General features: G+C 34.9%; 1 protein-coding gene across 1 annotated transcript in view; it reads left to right on the top strand.

The window, feature by feature from the left end:
• Positions 1-12,540, top strand: part of CCL28 (C-C motif chemokine ligand 28) — a 31,759-nt gene extending 19,219 nt beyond the window's left edge. The window contains exons 2-3 of the mRNA XM_051990505.1: positions 9,680-9,806; positions 11,279-12,540. Coding sequence (XP_051846465.1) covers positions 9,680-9,806; positions 11,279-11,474 — 323 coding nt within the window. The 3' untranslated portion in view covers positions 11,475-12,540. The remainder of the gene's footprint in view (positions 1-9,679; positions 9,807-11,278) is intronic.
• The last annotated feature ends 6,873 nt before the right edge of the window (positions 12,541-19,413 follow it).

Raw genomic sequence — 19,413 nt, 5'->3', positions numbered from 1 at the left:
AAAGAGAAAGAGAAAGAGAAAGAGAAAGAAAAAGAGAAAGAGAAAGAGAAAGAGAAAGAGAAAGGGAAAGGAAAAGGAAAAGGAAAAGGGAGGACATTTGAAGAAGGAAGGAGAAATCACTTTCAGTTTGTGGTGGGTTGTATTCTTATCTCAGACACCAGCCAAATGATCTTGGGCAAGTCAATTAATTATTTTAAACCTCAGATTCCCCCTCTGCAAATTTGAGTTAATAATAGAACAGAGTTCTTGAGAGGACCATAAGGTAGTATATGTAAAGATATTATTTAAATAGCCCAGAGTTTCATAATTAGTAAATGTTTAGATGTGAAAGATGACTGATTGGATATTTGAGATATAGGAGAGGGAAAGAGGAAAATTATTCTGAGATCAAGGAGAAAACAAAGTATCTAGAGAAGTGCACAAGAAGGATCTGAAAGAAGAGGAAAGAGATGGATAATTAGATTGGATTGACAGTACTTTGCTGGTTATTAAATTATTGTTTGAGGATCTGAACAGCTCCTGTTACAATCAAGGCTCAGCAGGAAATTGTTACTTACCAATTAAGACCAATGAACTTTAAATTTTGAAAAGACATGAGATAGTAAGCCTCATCCAAGAGTCTTCAGAACTGCCCCAGGAACTACCAAAAAGAAGAATGAAGCTTCAAAGATCTTGCTTAAAACGAGTATGGAAGTTAAAGGGGATTTTATAGTGAATGTACAGAATATTGGTCTGCAGCAAGTACATTTTGTAACTGTCCTCCAGGAAAAGCTGAAAGGGTTTCAGGAATATATCTTCTCAACTGCTTACCAGATGGTTGTCTTCCTAGGGAACCTGTTGAAAGAAGTGCCTTGAGAAGGAATGAAAGAGGAATTAAAGTCTTACAATCAGACCTGAAAAAATAAAGATTCTTCCTCTTTCCCATTCTTTGTTTTCATTGGTCTTGGTGGACAAAACTAGGAGCTAAGACTGGAAATTTTAGGGAAATAGATTTTGACTACCTATAAGGAAAAACAATTGGAGCTTTTTAAAGGTGAACTAAGGGGCTCAAGAGGTTGTCTTGGGGCCTACTCACTGTGGGCCTTCAAATAAAAGTAGAATCATAATCATTTGTTGGGAATGTTGTAAAGGGGATCCCTGCATGGATTGAATTGGTTCCCTTTCAATTCTGACATTCTGTGATTACAGAGAAGGGAAAGAAGGACCACTGATTATTTGGAATATTCTTAACCCAAGATAAATGAGATGGCAAGCAAAAACTCATCTGCCCTTAGTGAGTTTAATTACAATCATTTCAATCATCAGGACTAGAAGAACTCTACATATCTATCTCTATCTATATGAATTACATACATATTATACACATATGTGTATATATTAGATATACTTATATATGGGGGGTCTGAAATTTCAAGTGATGGTTGAGGAAGTGGGGTTGATGGTTTATTTCTTCTGGAACGTATTTACATGCTGTTTCCTCCTATCTCTTCCTCAGGGTGCCTTGCTGATGTGTTTATTTATATAAGTAAATACACATCTTGATACATGTATACACATTAAGATATATGTGCATATTTGTTTATGCAAATATATATACATATGTATAATATACATAGGAATAAATACTATGTGTATACACATATATTTCTTGATATATCTGTATACATACATATATAAAATGTATGTATATATAAAATATATTTATATACATATGTGTATATGTGTATGTTTTCTTTATGTGTTTTATTTTAAACAAGCACCCATGCATTCATGAGTCAAACATCACTTCCTTTCAGATATATATGGATTCATCACAGGACTTTGAACCCAAGAGACCTGGGAATAAAGTGCCCCTGGTATCAACAGTTCTTCTGTCTTGACCTCTATAGCCACAATCTCAGAAAGAAAGCTATAAGGAGAGGGCCATGCAGCAGCTTCTGCCCCTAACTCCTCAGAAATCTTAGCTACTCAAGACCCAGGAAAGAAGAGTTCTAACTATAAAGTTCTTGACACTATAAAATGGTTTGACATTAAAAAAAAAAAAAAAAAAAAAAGTAGATAATGGTTTTATTGATGGAAATGACTTTTAAAAAGTTACATTGTTCTTTCTTTTGCTGTTGTACCCTAAAGACCATGGGACATTTACAGCAGACCTGTTTCAGAAATCTCCTATATATGTTTTCTCCCAAATTAGAGTTCTTTAAGAACGGGATATCTCAATTTTCCTATTTGTATTCTCAGAATTTGTCTATAGTTAAGTACTTAGGAATTGTTTTTTCCTTCCCTAGTTTTTTCCTATATTTTTATCTTTCGGTACTAATAAGCTGTTTCTGTCATCTTCATGTCTCTTGTCGTCATTTTTTAATTCCTAATAATCTGGATTCCAGTCTCTTCACTCAACTGAAATATGATTCCTGAAAGATGCCAATGATGTCCTAACTTCAAGAGAGCAAGAGACAGAAATCAGATTGCAGTTCTGAATGCCTCGATTTACTAAAGACATTGGAAGAAGGCCTTCAAACATTCATCAACTCTAAAAGACTCTGATTCCACAAGGTCAGGAAGTTGGGCTTCATCTGGACTTTAAGTGATTTGCATAGAGTACAGACTTGGCCTGATAGAATGGAAAGAAGTTGAAAAGATTTTTACACTTTGAGACAAGAGCTAGGTGGAGTTCAGGGCAACTACATGGTGCAGTGGATATAGTGCTAGACTCCAAGTCAGGAAGACTCAAGTCTGGGCTTGAAGAGGTTCAGCTCCCCCTGATTCTTTGTCAGGGAGCCAAATGATGAGATTCAGTTCTCCTTGATTACCAGTCAGGGAGCCAAATGATGACGTTTGGAGTTGTGTCCCCAAATGAAGAGGTTTGGCGCAGGGCAAGGAGTTTTGGGAACCCCTTTGTTGGGCAGAGATCCTTTGTAAAGGAATTTAAGAACCCAGAAAAGCTAGATTGACAAAAAGAAATTTATTATTGACATTGGGAAGTCAGCCTTTGCTAAAAAGACTGAAGTCCTTGATGGCAAGGTCTCAACAGAGGGATATAAAGTTTTTCGCAGAAGCATTTTCTATGACAGCATGGAAGCCTATTTTAGATTTCAAAGTTCTGATATTTCTTTGGGGTCACAATATAAGTATTGTGGTATTTATGCATTTGTGTGATTGTGAGGAAATCTGGTAAAATAATTTATGGCTTGGAAAAAAATAGGAACTGCATCAAAGGAGTAATGTATGTGCAAATTCTTTGCACAGTTTACAGAACCATACAAATGTCAACTACTGTGATTCTCAACTTGAATGACTGATAGAATGGTAATGATAAGGAAGTCAAAGGAGAGTAGGTTTTAGGGAAGACAAGAATGGGTTCAATTTGGGAAATGTTGAATTTGAGTTAGAAAGACATTCAAAGTGTGTGGAACAAGACTACTGGCTCAAATAAATCAAATATATTAAGGAGATTTCTCAAGGCAAAAGCAGAAAGGAATTTTATAACAAGAAAGGGTGTATCCCTCCCTATAAGTAGTTAGGCAAGGAGAGGCAAGGCCTAATTAATAGACAAAAATTATATAGGGGCCTGAGCTAATACTCCCTATAGGCTGGATCTTTGCCCTGAATAGCCAGGACAACTTCACATTCTAAGTCATAAATGAGGAAAAACTTTCAACCCAGCCACATTTTTACGATTACTAAATTACCTCATATGGGAGTTCTCACAAAGAAAAGGTCTCACTTCTTGTAAACCACATGATTTCTGGAGAAAGAAACATAGCCTGACTTTCACTCAATCTTTAGAACACTGTCTTTAGTCAAACTTTACTCACTTTTTAGAATACTGTCTCCATCTTGTGAGATAGTTTTCACAGGTCACTCCATTCAAAGGGGATGTGGTTCAGCAAGTAATTGGAAAGATAGAACTGAAGCTCCAGGGAAAGAGTGAACTTGGATATACAGAATTAAGACTATGCATTTGATAATTGTAACTATGGTAAAGGGGAAGTGAGAGAGAGGCAGGCAGAGAGAGAGTAAATTGAGAAGTGTGGCAAGGACAAAATCTTGGGGACATCTACATTAAAGGATAAGTAGGGTATGATAAGAATAAACCCTTCCACCTGTTTGTAGTGGCTAGAAGCTGGAAAATGAATGGATGCCCATCAATTGGAGAATGGCTGGGTAAATTGTGGTATATGAATGTTATGGAATATTATTGTTCTGTAAGAAATGACTGGCAGGATGAATACAGAGAGGACTGGCAAGACTTACATGAACTGATGCTAAGTGAAATGAGCAGAACCAGGAGATCATTATATACCTCAACAACGATACTGTATGAGGATGTATTCTGATGGGAGTGGATCTCTTCAATAAAGAGAGCTAATTCAGTTTCAATTGATCAATGATAGACAGAAGCAGCTACACCCAAAGAAAGAACACTGGGAAATGAATGTAAACTGTTTGCATTTTTGTTTTTCTTCCCGGGTTATTTATACCTTCTGAATCCAATTCTCCCTGTGCAACAAGAAAACTGTTCGGTTCTACACACATATATCGTATCTAGGATATACTGTAACCTATTTAACATGTAAAGGACTGCTTGCCATCTGGGGGAGGGGTTGGAGGAAGGGAGGGGAAAAATCGGAACAGAAGTGAGTGCAAGGGATAATACTGTAAAAAATTACCTTGGCATGGATTCTGTCAATAAAAAGTTTAAAAAAAAAAAAAAAAGAATAAACTCTTCCAGAATCCATTCTTCCAGTCTTCATGTAGATTAGGCTAATTCTAAATAGGATCCCAAGATCTATTTTCCCGGGGGAAGCTAAGATTTCCTGGTGGTCCCAGGTACTGATGTGACCTCCATTGCCTAGGAGTAGAAAAAGACCTGCCCTTGTGGCAGAACCTTTTAGACTTGGTGAATGTTTGAAGGCCCACCTTCTCCAGCAGCTGGTCAGATGGATTTCCATATACACTTAGTATGAAAATTAAAGAGCATTTTTTTTAAACTATTGAATTACTCCTGAATGTCTCATTCATTTCAGTATCAAGTATAAACAAACTACCAAGGAACCTGAATTAATCAGCCCATGATTAGGGAGGGGTTCAGTGAACCAGAAAAGGAAATGAACAAAAAATAGTCTAATAGGAAGAGAACCAAGTTCATGGAAACAAAGGGAAGGAAGACTATCAAGGGAGAGGAGATAGTGGTTGACTCAAATGCTAAAGAAATTTTGAATCAAATAAGCAGAGGCATTGGATTTAGCAGTTAGGAAGTAATTAGTAATTCTGACAAGACAGGTTTCAGTAGAATTGATGCAGTTTGGGTGGTCTAGATTGCTGGTGGTCTAGAGGTTAGTGGCTATAAGAGAGTTGTTAAGAATAGCCTTTAAATCGGCTGTAGATTTTAGGAGTGAAAGAATTCACTCATCCCCAAATTATTAGTTGCAAAATGAAAGTTTACTGTTACATAGAAATCAGTTTACCACGAGACTGACTTCTATAGTGGCAGATCTATTGGAAAATGGAGTTTTGCACTGAGAATGCAGTTCTCAGTGAACAGAAGGGTCCTGATAGCTGAGTGAGTTATCTGTGTCCATCTGCAAAAGACCTTCCTTGAAGAAAGATGTTATATTGGGTTTTAGTGGGGGCTGGGACAGCCCAGATCTCTTATTGGAATTAACAACAATTCAAAGGGGTGCTTTTTGACCAGGATTTCTAATTGAATCAAAGGCTGTGGCATCCTGGAAAAATAATTTATCTAGGGAGGATATGCCTAGGAAGAATCTGAAAAAATCACAGATCAAAAGGAAATACAGTTTCTTAAAGGGACCACAACCTGCTTCAGAATGATGGGCATGGAAACCACATTGCAAAAAGCTGAGGGGAAATAGAAGTACTAGCTTGAGGAAGAAGAGAAGACAATAGATAGGTGTTAGCATAAATGAAAAACAGAGTTGATCTGGAAAAACAAAAGGTCAATAATTTCAAGGGAATTAATTTAAAAATTCAAGTGAACATGGCCTAGCTGTACCAGATCTAAATAATAAAGCAGCAGTCACCAAAACCATTTGCTATTGGCTAAGAAATAGAAAAGTTGATCAGTGGAATAGGTTAGATTCAAAACACATAATAATCAATGACCATAGTAATCTAGTATTTGATTAACCCAAAGACTCCAGCTTCTGGGATAAAAACTCATTACTTGACAAAAACTGCTGGGAAAATTGGAAATTAGTATGGCAGAAACTAGGCACTGACCCACACCTAATACCCTATACCAAGATAAGATGGAAATGGGTTCATGATTTAAACATAAAGAGTATATTATTATAAGCAAATTAGAAGAACAAAGGATAGTCTACCTCTCAGATCTGTGGAGAGGGAAGAAATTTGTAACCAAAGAAGAACAAGAATACATTATGGAATGCAAAATGGATAATTTTGATTGATAAATTTGATTAATTAATTTTAAAAGGTTTTGTATAAATAAAACCAAATGCAGACAAGATTAGAAGGAAAGCAATAAACTGGGGTGGGGGGGGGGGAATTTACATCCAAGGGTTTGATAAAGACTTCATTTCTAAAATATTTAGAGAATTGACTCAAATTTACAAGACTATAAGCCATTCTTAAATTGATGAATGCTCAAATGATATGAACACATAATTTCCAGATAAAAAAATAAAATCATTTCTAGTCCTATGAAAACATGCTCTAAATCACTATTGAACAGAGAAATGCACATTAATACAACTCTAAGGTACTCTCAGATTGGCTAAGATGACAGGAAAAGATAATGATGAATGTTGAAGGGGATGTGGGAAAACTGGGACACTAATACATTGCTAGTGAAATTGTGAACTGATCCAATCATTCAGGAGAGCAATATAGAACTATGCCCAAAGGGCTATCAAATTGTACATACCTTTTGATTCAGCAGTATCTCTATTGGACTTATATCCCAAAGAGATCATAAAAAAAAGGAAAAGGACCCATATGTACAAAAATGTTTGTAGCCGTCCTTTTTGTAGCAGCAAGGAACTGGAAACTGAGTGAATGCCCATCAGCAGGGGAATGACTGATTAAGTTATAGAACACGAATATTATGGAATATTATTATTCTATAAGAAATGATCAGCAGGATGATTTCAAAGAGTTCTGGAGAGACTTATGCTAAATGAAGTGAGTAGAACCAGGAGAACATTTTACATAGCAATAGCAAGATTAAAAAATGATCAATTTTGATGCTCACGCTCTTTTCAACAGCTTAGTGATTGAGGCTAGTGCCAATGGCCTTGTGATGAAGAGAACCATCTGCACCCAGAGAGAGATCTGTGGGGACTGAGTGTGGATAACAAATACTATTTTCACTTTTTTGTTGTTGTTTGCTTGCATTTTGCTTTCTTTCTTATCTTTTTCCTTTTTTGATTTGATTTTTCTTGTGTAGCATGATAATTGTGAAAATATGTATAGAAAATTGTACATGTTTAACATAGATTAGTAGCTGTTCTGGGGGAGGGGGTGGGGAGAAGATAGGGAAAAAATTTGGAGCACAAGGTGTTACAAGGGTGAATGTTGAAAATTATCTATGCATATATTTTGAAAATAAAAAGTTTTTAAAAATTAATTTTTTCTAATCAATAAAAAGTCATTTTTTCTCCTTCCCCATCTATTAAAAAAAAAAAAAAAGAGCCAGTTACAAACATATATAGTCAAACAAAAGAAATTTTCATATTGGCTAATTCCATAAGAAAATAAGTGCCCAAATAATAATCTGGATCAACTGCCTCTCCAATTGCTTCTGCCAAGTGGGCAGCCTGTTTCATTATAAGTTTCTGGAATTGTGACTGGTTATTGTGCTCATCAGAGTTCCTAAATCCTTCAAAGTTTTGTCTTTACCATATTGTCATGGTATTCTCCTGGTTCTACTCATTTCCCTCTGTATCACTTCATACAAGTCTTCACAGGTTCTCTGAAACCATTCCCTTTATCTTTTTTTTTTAATGGCACAATACATCATATTTATATACCACAACTTGTTCAGTAATTCCCCAATTTATGGGTACCCTCTGAGATTCCCATTGCTTGCAATAAATATTTTTATATATCCTTAGGTAGAGTTAATTTTGTTCTTATTTAATCTCTCCACTAATCTGACCTCCCTCTTATTGCCACCTCTCCCTTTTCTTTTTCTCTTATTTTTCTGTTGAGTGAAATGTATTTCTGTGCCCAATTGTCTATATACATATTTTCCCTGTCTTTCATCAAGTCATTCAATTGGATGCCTCTTCCTCTCTCCTTTTCATTAAAAAAAAAAATCATAAAAGAAAAAGACCGAGTACCATTCTCAGGTATTCTGTCTCATTGGACTCTTTCTTTCTCTGAGGAAAATAGGATTCGGGGTGGGTAGGGCATATATGTCATTTCCACATATTCAAATGTAAATACTTTATTTTTGTTTAGTCTTTTATTATCATTCACTTAAATTTAATATTTTATGTTTCTCTTGATGCCTTTGTTTTCATTTCAAAATTTCTCTTAAACTCTGATCTTTTCATTAGGAATAGTTAGAAATCTTTTATTTTATTAAAAATCTATTTCCTCTAGTAAAATTATACTCAGTTTTCTGGGAGAGTTATTCTTGATTGTAAGTCTATGACCTTTGCCTTCTGGAATGTTGTATTCTGAGTTCTCCACTCTGTTGTAGTGGTAGCTACAATATGATCCTGACTGATTCCTCAATATTTTAATTCCTTCTGGCTGATTTTAATATTTCCCTTTTCTGTATCTTTGCAAAGACTGTTCTCAATATTTGGAATGTAATTCCTCCTTACCTCCATCTAAAATTCCTTGCCTCCTTCAAAACTCAGTTCAAGTACTATCTTGAATTCTAAAATGAAACATTTCTAGATCTTCTCCTAAATCACTTGTATCTCACTCCCCCCCCCCAAATAGCTTGCATTTATTAATTTTTTCCAGAAATTAGCACATTACTAGATACATAGTGTCTATTTAAGATTTGATTAATTGACTAGTAAGAACTGTAGCAGAATAGGGCTAAACTACACAGGGAGGAGAACCTGGAATCAAAATAGGGACAAGAATTTTCACATATTGATTCTCTTCTAATGCCATATTATACCATTGATTAGCTCTTTATTGCAATCCAATTTTTCATGTGAAAATGTTTAATTCTCCCACAAAATTGTTAGCTTTTTGAGAGGTAGGAATCAATCTATGTTGCATGTATTTTAGTACCTAGCAGGAATTTAACAAATGTTTGTGGTTAGATGGGGATTGGATTAATACTGCCTTGTGTTATATTTAGGATTCAAGTCAGGGAACATTATATCTGGAAATGACTTCAATGATTGTAAAGTCTAGGGATTCTTAACTCTTTTGGTAAAATCTGGTGGCATCTGGTAAAATCTATGAGTCTCTTCTTAGAATAATAATATTTTAAAATGCATGAAATAAAAGTACATAGGATTTACAAAGGAAACCAAATTATACTTAAATGCAATTACCAATATTTTCAAAAGTTCATGTACCCCAGATTTCCTCTAATTTCTGTTTCAACCCTTTCATTTTATAGGTTGAAAAAATGAGGCTCAGAGAAACTGGCACTGAAAAGAGGTCAGAGGCATATAAGATGGAAAGTTTGAATAGTCTCCTTCTTTTCTTCTTTTAGCCATTCTCCCCGCAGCCTCCAACTGTTGCACTGAAATGTCCCATCAGATTTCTAGAAGACTTTTGGCAAAAGTGAAAAGATGTCACATTCAAAGAGCTGATGGAGATTGTGACCTGCCAGCTGTTATGTGAGTTTCAATGAAGTTCCATATAATATCAAAGCAAGTAAAAAGGCTTAACACATTCTGTTATATCTCTGTCCAATTTAAAAAATACATATCCTTCACATTCTTTATCTGCTACAACTCAATTCTCTATTCATCAACATACATTGTAATCATCAGAAGAAAACAAACAAATCAATAATGACCACCACCAAAAAAAAAAAAAAAAAACCAGGTATGATCTTCTAAGAAATTACCCAAGCCATTGAAATAATCATTGGGATGCAATATACTCCAGGCACACCTTCCTAACACTGGAGGGGAAAATGAGTTTCCATTCATTGGCCCTCCCAATCCCCATTCTCATCTTCAGGTAAAGCAAATGTCTGAATGAAGGAATAAGGTTCAGACCTTTAGACCTATAGTTGCTGGGGAAAAAAATAACTGTCCATGACAAAGGGAAACTGACTTCATTGCATTGCTGAAATCACTCCCGTCAACATCCTCTTCGCTCTGCTCCTCCTTCCCCTTTCAGCTGCTGCTGTATCCTTAGGGTGATGAAAAGTATTTTATTCTCTTAGAAGAATGGATCTTGTTCCTTAAATGCAGTTAAGGAAAGACATAGCAATATGTCTAGCACTTTGGTGCAATTGAGAGAACTAATGTGGAGTCAGAGCTTGGGTTTAAATCCTGACCTTGTCACTAAGTGACTTTAAACAAATCACTGGCCTCCTTGGGCCTCAGTTTCCTCATCTGAAAAAATGAGGTAGCAAGCTAAGCTACCTTTTCTAAACCTACCTGACTATGAAAAGATAGAGCCTGAACCAATAAAACCTAGAAGAAAGAATCTGAACAAAGAAATGTCAATCATCACTTCTACTTCTACTTTCTTCTTGAAACCTGACTGGCTGCTCTATATTCAGAGATCTCTAAGGAAGGCAATCTGTTTTGAAGGATAAATATTAGTCTATAAGACTATATCAAGATACTAAGATACTTCGATTTCTTTTTTTTTTTTTTAAACCTTACTTATTTAACCTTAAATACTTTTTTTAGTAAAGTCTGGAGTGCTATAATATGATACTTGAATAACTCAATGAGTTTAGCATTCCTCAAAATCTCACCTTGGGCACTCCTCCCAAAAGCTTTCCCCAAACTCCATTTCTATTAGCATCTCAAAGGTGCCATCTAGTGCAGCTGCTTATTAATCCTGTGATAAAGGGGAGGCCTTCATCCTTTGTTGCCTGAGAAATTACTGCAGTTCTCATCTCATTGCCCATATTCTCATTCTTGGTTCTCATTCATACATCTCATTCTTAGGTAGGAAAAAGTTACAATATAAGTTAAACCCTGGATTTAGACTTGCTACATAAAACCAAGTCTTAGAGAACATGTATTTAAAAGACAGTATATGAGTAATCTTTACACTATGTTTTCAATTATTTATATTTCTTAAAAATCTTCCTCCTTCCTTCCCTCCATTTTTTTTCTGGCAGCCTCTATGTCCATCATCGAAAATACTGTGTCAGCCCACATAATCACACTCTTAAGAAATGGATGAAAATGCAAAAGAACAAGAAAAATGCAAAAGGAAGTATTTGTAATAGAAAGAAACACTCCTATAAGAAGAGGAAGAACAAGGTGGCAAAGCAAAAACACCTTCATAAATATGGACAGAAAACCGCTTATTAACAAATGTGTCTGCGAAGGGCTTCCCTTCAATGAACCTGGCAAATGACCGATTATATGGATTTACTATAAGTTATCCAGAGCCAAATGTTTACTCTTAGAAGCTAAAAGTTCCCAAGGAGAAAGGAACAGTAGTCAAATGTTTTCTGCAATATACGAAGTAGCTAATAATAACCTAAAATAGGAAAAAAATATTAAAAATGTTATCTGTCTTAGGAGTAGAGGAAAGCCATTTTTAGTGGGGAAATTGATGCCAAATTATCAATTTTTTAAAAATCAAGACTTATTTTCTCTTGTGATTTCACTCTTCCCCCAAGGTCATTAACCATTAAAATGCTTTAATGCTTAATCTGGTTCCCCTGCATATCATTAATTTGTTTCTACACTTTACACCCATTCCTTTCTTGTCAACTGAGGTTTAGCTGATTTAACAATCTGATTTTTTATTGGAGGGCAAGAACCAGTGAGTCCTTTATTCAGTGCTCTAAGCAATACTACCGGTAAATATTGCTGTAGGGCTGATCTGGGCATGGAATTAGGAACCTAATTAGGAATTAGAAGTAGGAACCTGAAAGCGAATCATTAGCAAAAATACACTGAGAGCAGGCCTTGCATTATAATGGAAAGTACCAAAGCAAAGGGTGTGGAGAGAATGGGAGAGAATTTGTTTTGGTTGTAACATAAAACATAAAGGGAATCTCTGGAATTTTTTTGCTCGGAAGCCCAGAATTCAAATTTATTTCTGTTAGAGTTGATAGTTACATTTTTAGTTTTAATGATAATTTGAAAAACTTAAAAAACTGTAAAAAAAATACATAATTTGTACAAATATTGCCAATGAATCTATAGAGAGATTGAACAGACTCAATTCTGATTGTGTTAAGATTTATTCATGAGTATTTGGGGGACAGAATTTAATTGTAGGTATTGGAATTAATTAGATAGTCTTCATAGGTAAGCCTTTCATTTACAAATGTACAACCTCTTTGTTTCATTTTAACCCACTGTGTTAGTATATAAGGCTTAAAAAGTGCTTCCTTCACAATAAATAAAGGCGGTGTAAATACTATCATCTTTTTATAAATGAACCAGTTGAAATTTAGAAAATTGAGTTGCCTAGCCCACAGTCACAAGAACTCAAAACCCAGGAACTCCCTGCGTCGCCCTATATTCACCACACTGCCTATCATTTTAGCATGTAAATAGAGTTAATAATAGAACACTATCTTGAAGCGTTCCTTTCCGCTCTACTACTAAGAGCCCATCAGTCATCAATTTTTTTTTCAGATTGATTTTTCTGCTTCTAGTTACTTCATCTCTCTGATTTATTAAGCAACACATGCTATCAATATTATCTTCCTAAAATAGTCTGGTCATGTTACTCACCTACCCCAGCACCCTGAAGCAACTTTTTAATCCACCTCTCAGATAACATATAAACTTTTGAATCTGTTATTAAGACTCATCTGTCTCCCACCCACCTTTCTAGGTTTATTTTGTATTACTTCTCTCCATATTGTTTTATGTTCTAACCAAATTAGCCTCCTACCTATTTGCCAAACTCAACAGTCTCTTTAGCACCACCCCATAGCCATAATACATTCCTTCCTCGTGACTTGTCTTTCCTTATCTCTTTTCAAAGAGGTCGAGTTATTCTTGTCTGTGAAACCTTCCCTCTTATAACCAATTATTATTGTCTTCTCTCACTATTGGTATTTACTTATCCGTGTACACCTTATTGCCCTTCAATACATAGTAAGCTTCTCAGGAATAAAAAGTGTTTTGTTTTTCTTAAGTGCTTGTCAGCATATGAAACACATGTTTCTTGCTTTGAATATTCATAAAATAAAATAAAAAGTTGATACCATTGCATGAGGATTATTTACTAAGATTTGCATTGAGGCAGAATTTGATTCTGGATACCAGAGGTAGTAAGATATCTACTCACAGGTAAGTCTCTTTGCAAAATCTCCTACAAATATCTGTTTCATATTAACAGATTATGTTGTAGAGTAAATATAGCAGGTATTTTTACTGAACATTTTATTGTGAGTCATTTACACTTCATAAATATTTAAGCAACCTGTTGCAATTTTTCTACATTATCTACAATTTCAAACATTTGGAACAAATTTTTTGATGAAAGTGGAATCAAATTTAAAACCAAAATTTGTATTTTCTGGTTTTTAACTTTTTCCTTTTTTCCAGCTTCCTTTATAAGATCCTGTACATTCTCTTAATAGAATTAAATGTTGATTAAGTTTATTTTTAATACAAGTCACTTCCTACCTTCCCTCTTCTAAAGAAAACCAAAACAAGACAATTAAGCAAACCCGCATAATAGCGCAATCAAATTGATCAAGGATGTAAGATTATTCACCTATAATCCTCCATCAGAGAGTTTCAACAGTCAATTTCAACATCAGTCATCTGGAAGCAACATGTGCCATTGCACTTATCCTTGCATCTTTTCATGTCATCTTTGTTTTTCTGTTAGAGGTTGGCCTTGCAAAGTTCACATTGGCCTGATATAATGTTTCAGGGCTTTGTTTCCTTTTATCCTTTAGATTCTTGTCTTGAGTTTGTTCCAGTGTTAAGAGCTTATGTGATGCTCTAGAGATGTACATTTCTATCTTCTCTGTGGTATCTCTTCTAGAAGAAGGGAATTCTTCTATTTGGGAATTAAAGTCAGTTTCCAAAATCTATGGTATTGAATAGGAGAGTAGAAATTGGCAAGAGAAAAGCCAGGAAAACGGTTTCATGTGCTGGCCCTAAAAAATAAACAACCACAATCACAACAATAGCAACAACAACAAAACCCCGAATCTGTAAAGTGAAGTGAACATCATGGATGGAGTGTAACCCTGGAGTTAGTTATTGGAATGAGTGGAGATTATGATCCACCAAAAGGCACAAATTCAGACACCAGCAGCATTTATTATTCTGCTTCAGAGCAATCCCAAGCCCTGGTTCAGTTACTGACAGCTATGATAGTGTTGTTGTTTCCCAACATGCAATTACTGATGTAAAGATAGCATATTCTGTGGCAACTCTAAAACCTTAGGTAGGGCTATGCATTTCTCAATGAGAGCATACACAAATTTATATGCTATGTTTAAAATCAAAGTGTCCATTGCAGTCTGCCTTTATGCCTAAATTATCAATTTATATCCATATAGAAAATCAATTTACATTAATGATGATGCCATATCTGTGGCATATGAAGTCAAGATTGGCTAGCTCCATTGATTAAAGCATGACATTTGTGATGGTTGCCTTGAAAATTCAATTCCTGAGATGTAGAAGAAAAATTGGGAAGAGAAATGAGAATGATGCAAAAGGACATATAAAAAAGTGATGAGGAGAAGAATGCTTAAAAAGCAAAATTGGCCAAAAGGGAAAGGAGGCACAAAAGTTCCCTGAGAAAAATAATTCCTTAAAAATTAGAATTGAGCAAATGGTAGCTAATAACATTATGTGAAATCAAGAAACAATAAAATAAAACCAAAAGAATGAATAAAATAGAAAACAATGTGAAATATCTCATTGGAAAAATAACTGACCTGGAAAATAGATCCAGGAGAGATAATTAAAAAATTATTGATTTGCCTGAAAGCCATGATCAAAAAAAAGACCCTAGATATCATCTTCCAAGAAGTTCTTCCTCGCTCTCTCTCACTCTCTCTCCTTCTCCCTCTCCTTCTTCCTTTCCCTCTCCCTCTCTTTCTTTTCTCTCTCCTTTTCCCTCTCTCCCTCTCCCCCTTTCCTCTCTTTCTCCCTCTCCCTCTCTTTTCTCTCTTTCCCTCTCTCTCTCTTTTCTTCTCTCTTTGTCTGTCATAAATCTTAACTTTAAAAAATATTTTATTTTGGGGTTTGGAGTTTTTATGTCACTGTAACTTCCCAATAGCCTTACTCCAAAAGAACCCTTCTTTGTTACAAATAAGTATAGGCATACCTGGGAGATATTGTGGATTTGGTGCTACACCACTGCAATAAAGCAAATGTCACAATAAAGTGAATATTGCAATAAACCAAAAATCACATTAAACCACAAATCGCAATAAAGTGAGTCATATAAATTTTTTGGTTTTCTACTGTATATGTTATGGATAAATTAATATTAAGCATATAACTAAGTCTATTAAGTCCATAATACTTTATATCTTTAAAAATGGGCTTATCTTAATAAAAAAAATACTTCATTGCTAAAAATGCTAAACCATCATCTGAGCCTTCAGCAAATCATAATCTGTTTGCCAGAACAAGATCTTGTCTTGATGTTGCTTACCACTGACTGATCAAGGGGGTGGTTATTGAAACTTTGGGTGGCTGTGGCAATTTCTTAAAATAAGGCAACAATGAATTTTGCCACATCAGTTGACAATTTCTTTCACTTGAATATGTAAAGGCCATTGTGGAGTTGCTAACTGGCCCAGTTTCAATATTGGTATCTCTCGGGGACTAGAGACCCAAGGAGGAAAATGATGGGAAATATCCATTTGGTGGAACAATCAGAAGATATATAACATTTATCAACTGAGTTCTCCATCTTATATGGGCAAAGTCTGTGGCACCTCAAAACATTTACAATAGTAACATCAAAGACCACTGATCACAAATCACCATGACAGATGTAATAATGAAGGAAAAACTTTGAAATATTGCAAGAATCACCAAAGTGTGACACAGAGACATGATAGGAGCCATGCAGTTGAAAAAATGAGACCAACTATCAATTGGAGAATGGCTGAATAAGTTTTGGTATATGAATGCTATGGAATATTATTGTTCTATAAGAAATAACCAGCAGGATTATTTCAGAGAGGCCTGGAGAGACTTATATGAATTGATGCTGAGTGAAATGAGCAGAACTAGGAGATCATTATATACTTCAACAAGATTATTATGACAATCAATTCTGATGGACATGGCTCTCTTCTACAATGAGATGATTCAGGGCATTCCAATAGAACTGTGATGGAGAGAGCCATCTCTACCCAGAGAGATGGGGTTTGAATGAGGATCACAACTTAGTATTTTCACTCTTTTTGTTGTTATTTGCTTGCTTTTTTTTTTCTTTCTCATTTTTTCCTTTTTGATTTGATTTTTTTCTTGTGTAGCATGATAAATATGAGAATATGTATAAAAGATTTGTACATGTTTAACATATATTGGATTATTTGCCTTCTAGGGGAAGGGGTGGCAGGAAGGGAGGGAGAAAAATTTGGAACACAAGGTTTTGCAAGAGTGAATGTTGAAAACTATCTTTGCATGTTTGTGGCAGCCCTGTTTGTAGTAGCTAGAAGCTGGAAAATGAATGGATGCCCTTCAATTGGAGAATGGTTGGGTAAATTGTGGTATATGAATGTTATGGAATATTATTGTTCTGTAAGGAATGACCAGCAGGATGAATACAGAGAGGACTGGCGAGACTTACAAGAACTGATGCTAAGTGAAATGAGCAGAACCAGGAGATCATTATATACCTCAACAATGATTCTGTTTGAGGATGTATTCTGATGGAAGTGGATCTCTTCGAGAAAGAGAGCTAATTCAGTTTCAATTGATCAAAGATGGACAGAAGCAGCTACACCCAAAGAAAGAACACTGGGAGATGAATATAAACTGCTTGCTTTTTTGTTTTTCTTCCCGGATTATTTATACCTTCTGAATTCAATTCTCCCTGTGCAACAAGAAAACTATTCGGTTCTGCACACGTATATTGTATCCAGGATATACTGTAACCTATTCAACATGTAAAAGATTGCTCGCCATCTTGGGGAGGGGTTGGAGGGAGGGAGGGGAAAAATAGGAACAGAAGGGAATGCAAGGGAGAATGGTGTAAAAAATTACCCTGGCATGAGTTCTATCAATAAAAAGTTATTAAAAAAAAAAAAGAAAGAAAACTATCTTTGCATATATTTTGAAAATAAAAAGCCATTTTAAAAAAATGATGTTGAAAGATATGCTAGAAAAATTATCCTGGCATGGATTCTGTCAATACAAAGTTATTATTAAATAAAATAAAATTTAAAAAAAAAAAAAAAGAAAAGAAAGATATGCTAGATATGAGGTTGCCACAAACTTTTAATTTGCAAATAAACAACCAAAAATACTCATAATAATGCAAAGCACAATAAAACAAGATATGCTGGAAGCCTAGACTGGCTTGGGCTATCAGCTTGCAAAACTCTTGAGTCATATGCAGGAACTAAGTTAAAATATAATGGGAAGTCTTTAACAAGATAAATAAAAATAGATAATATAAATTTGTAGTTTTCTAAGTTTCCATGCAGTCCACAGGATTCCTTTTTGATTTGAGTGTCTAACACCTCTGATATAGAAAACCTGCAATTTATACTCTCAAAGAAGTTAGAGGTCAATGGACTTGCCCAGAGTTATACAGCAGGACTTGAAAGTGAATTTTCCTGCCTCTAAGGCTAGCCTTTTGTCTACTACCCCAGATAACATCTCAAGTACAATCAAAACAAAACAAAAAAATGAAGTCTTATCCAGGCCTGAAATATCTGCCTCATTCCTTACATACAGTCATGGCTGAGAAAGTATCATGTCATTCCTAGTGTTCCAGTTGCATTTTCCTGACCCAGACACTTACTATTGATCTGTGATCTATGACCCCTTAGTGCTGAACTTCTTAAATTTTTTCTACTCACAACCCTTTTTTCCTAAGAAATTTTTATTCCTGGTATATAGGTATATAAAATAGGTACACAAATCAAATACTTACTGATAATAAATTATAATTTCACAACCCCCCGAGTTGTTATGATACCTCACATGGGATCACAAACTACAGCTTAAGAAGCTGGGCTTAGACTATGCATGCAAGAAACAGCAATACATGCTTCCTTGTGTAATTGTTAAAGAAGCTGCTTATTAGAAAAATAGCACATGTTAAACCTATATTGGATTATTTGCTGTCTGGAGGTGGGAGGGAAGGAGAAAAATTTTGGAATACAAAGTTTTACAAGGGTAAATGTTGAAAATTATCTTTGAATGTATTTTGAAAAATAAAAACTATTATTATTTTTTTAAATAAAAATAAAATAAAAGAATAGTTGTTTTTTTTAAAAGAAGCTGCTTAGTTGTGATGTCTCTCCTTTATGTCTTCCTCTGCCATATTTTCTCTTCTCTAACCAAGAGAAGGAAAGGATTTTATCAGTCCTTTGTAAGTAAGACCAGTTATTGCATTGGTCTGAATTCTGATGCCTTTTGGTACTGTAAAACATGATTTTTCCAAAGTGTTTTTACTTATCTTAATATCTTATTCCTTACGATACCCCTGATAAGATGGGCAAATATTTTTTATCTTTAAAAATGAGAAAAAGAAATGATTGGGGGCCTTAAATGACTTATCTAAGGTAATATTAAAAAATAATGACTGAGATAAAATCAGAACAGAAGTCTCCTAATTTCACATCAGGGCTTTTTTGCCAAAGCTACATTACTTTGCATTAAATACAGAAATTACCTCCTAATTATGTATGCTTAGCATTTTTTATTTAATCTTCTCAGAGATGGAAATAGGGAATCTATTTCCTAATGAATACCTTTTAGGAATTCTGCTATTAAATGTAAAAATCAGGATTAATTAGGTAGCACAGTGGACAGAGTACCAGCCCTAAAGTCAGGAGAAACTTAGTCCAAATCTGACCTCAGACACTTAACACTGCCTGGCTGTATGACCCTGGGCAAGTCACTTAACCCCAATTGCCTCAGGGAAAAAAAGAAAGTAAAACCCAATTAAGTTTACACACTGAAACTTAAAATTTTTCTTCTGGTTTTCTCTTGTTTTGATGCATTAATCAATGAAAAAGTGTTTATTAAGTATCTACTATGTGCCAGGCACCCTTACTAGGCATTAAGGATAATAAGAGAAAAGCAAAAAATTCTATGCTTTCAAGAAGTTTACATTCTATTG

The sequence above is a fragment of the Antechinus flavipes genome, chromosome 1 (assembly GCF_016432865.1).
Source record: "Antechinus flavipes isolate AdamAnt ecotype Samford, QLD, Australia chromosome 1, AdamAnt_v2, whole genome shotgun sequence".
Taxonomy (NCBI): Eukaryota; Metazoa; Chordata; class Mammalia; order Dasyuromorphia; family Dasyuridae; genus Antechinus; species Antechinus flavipes.
The sequence above is the reverse complement of the archived record's forward strand: the minus strand, read 5'-3'. Positions and strand labels throughout refer to the sequence as shown.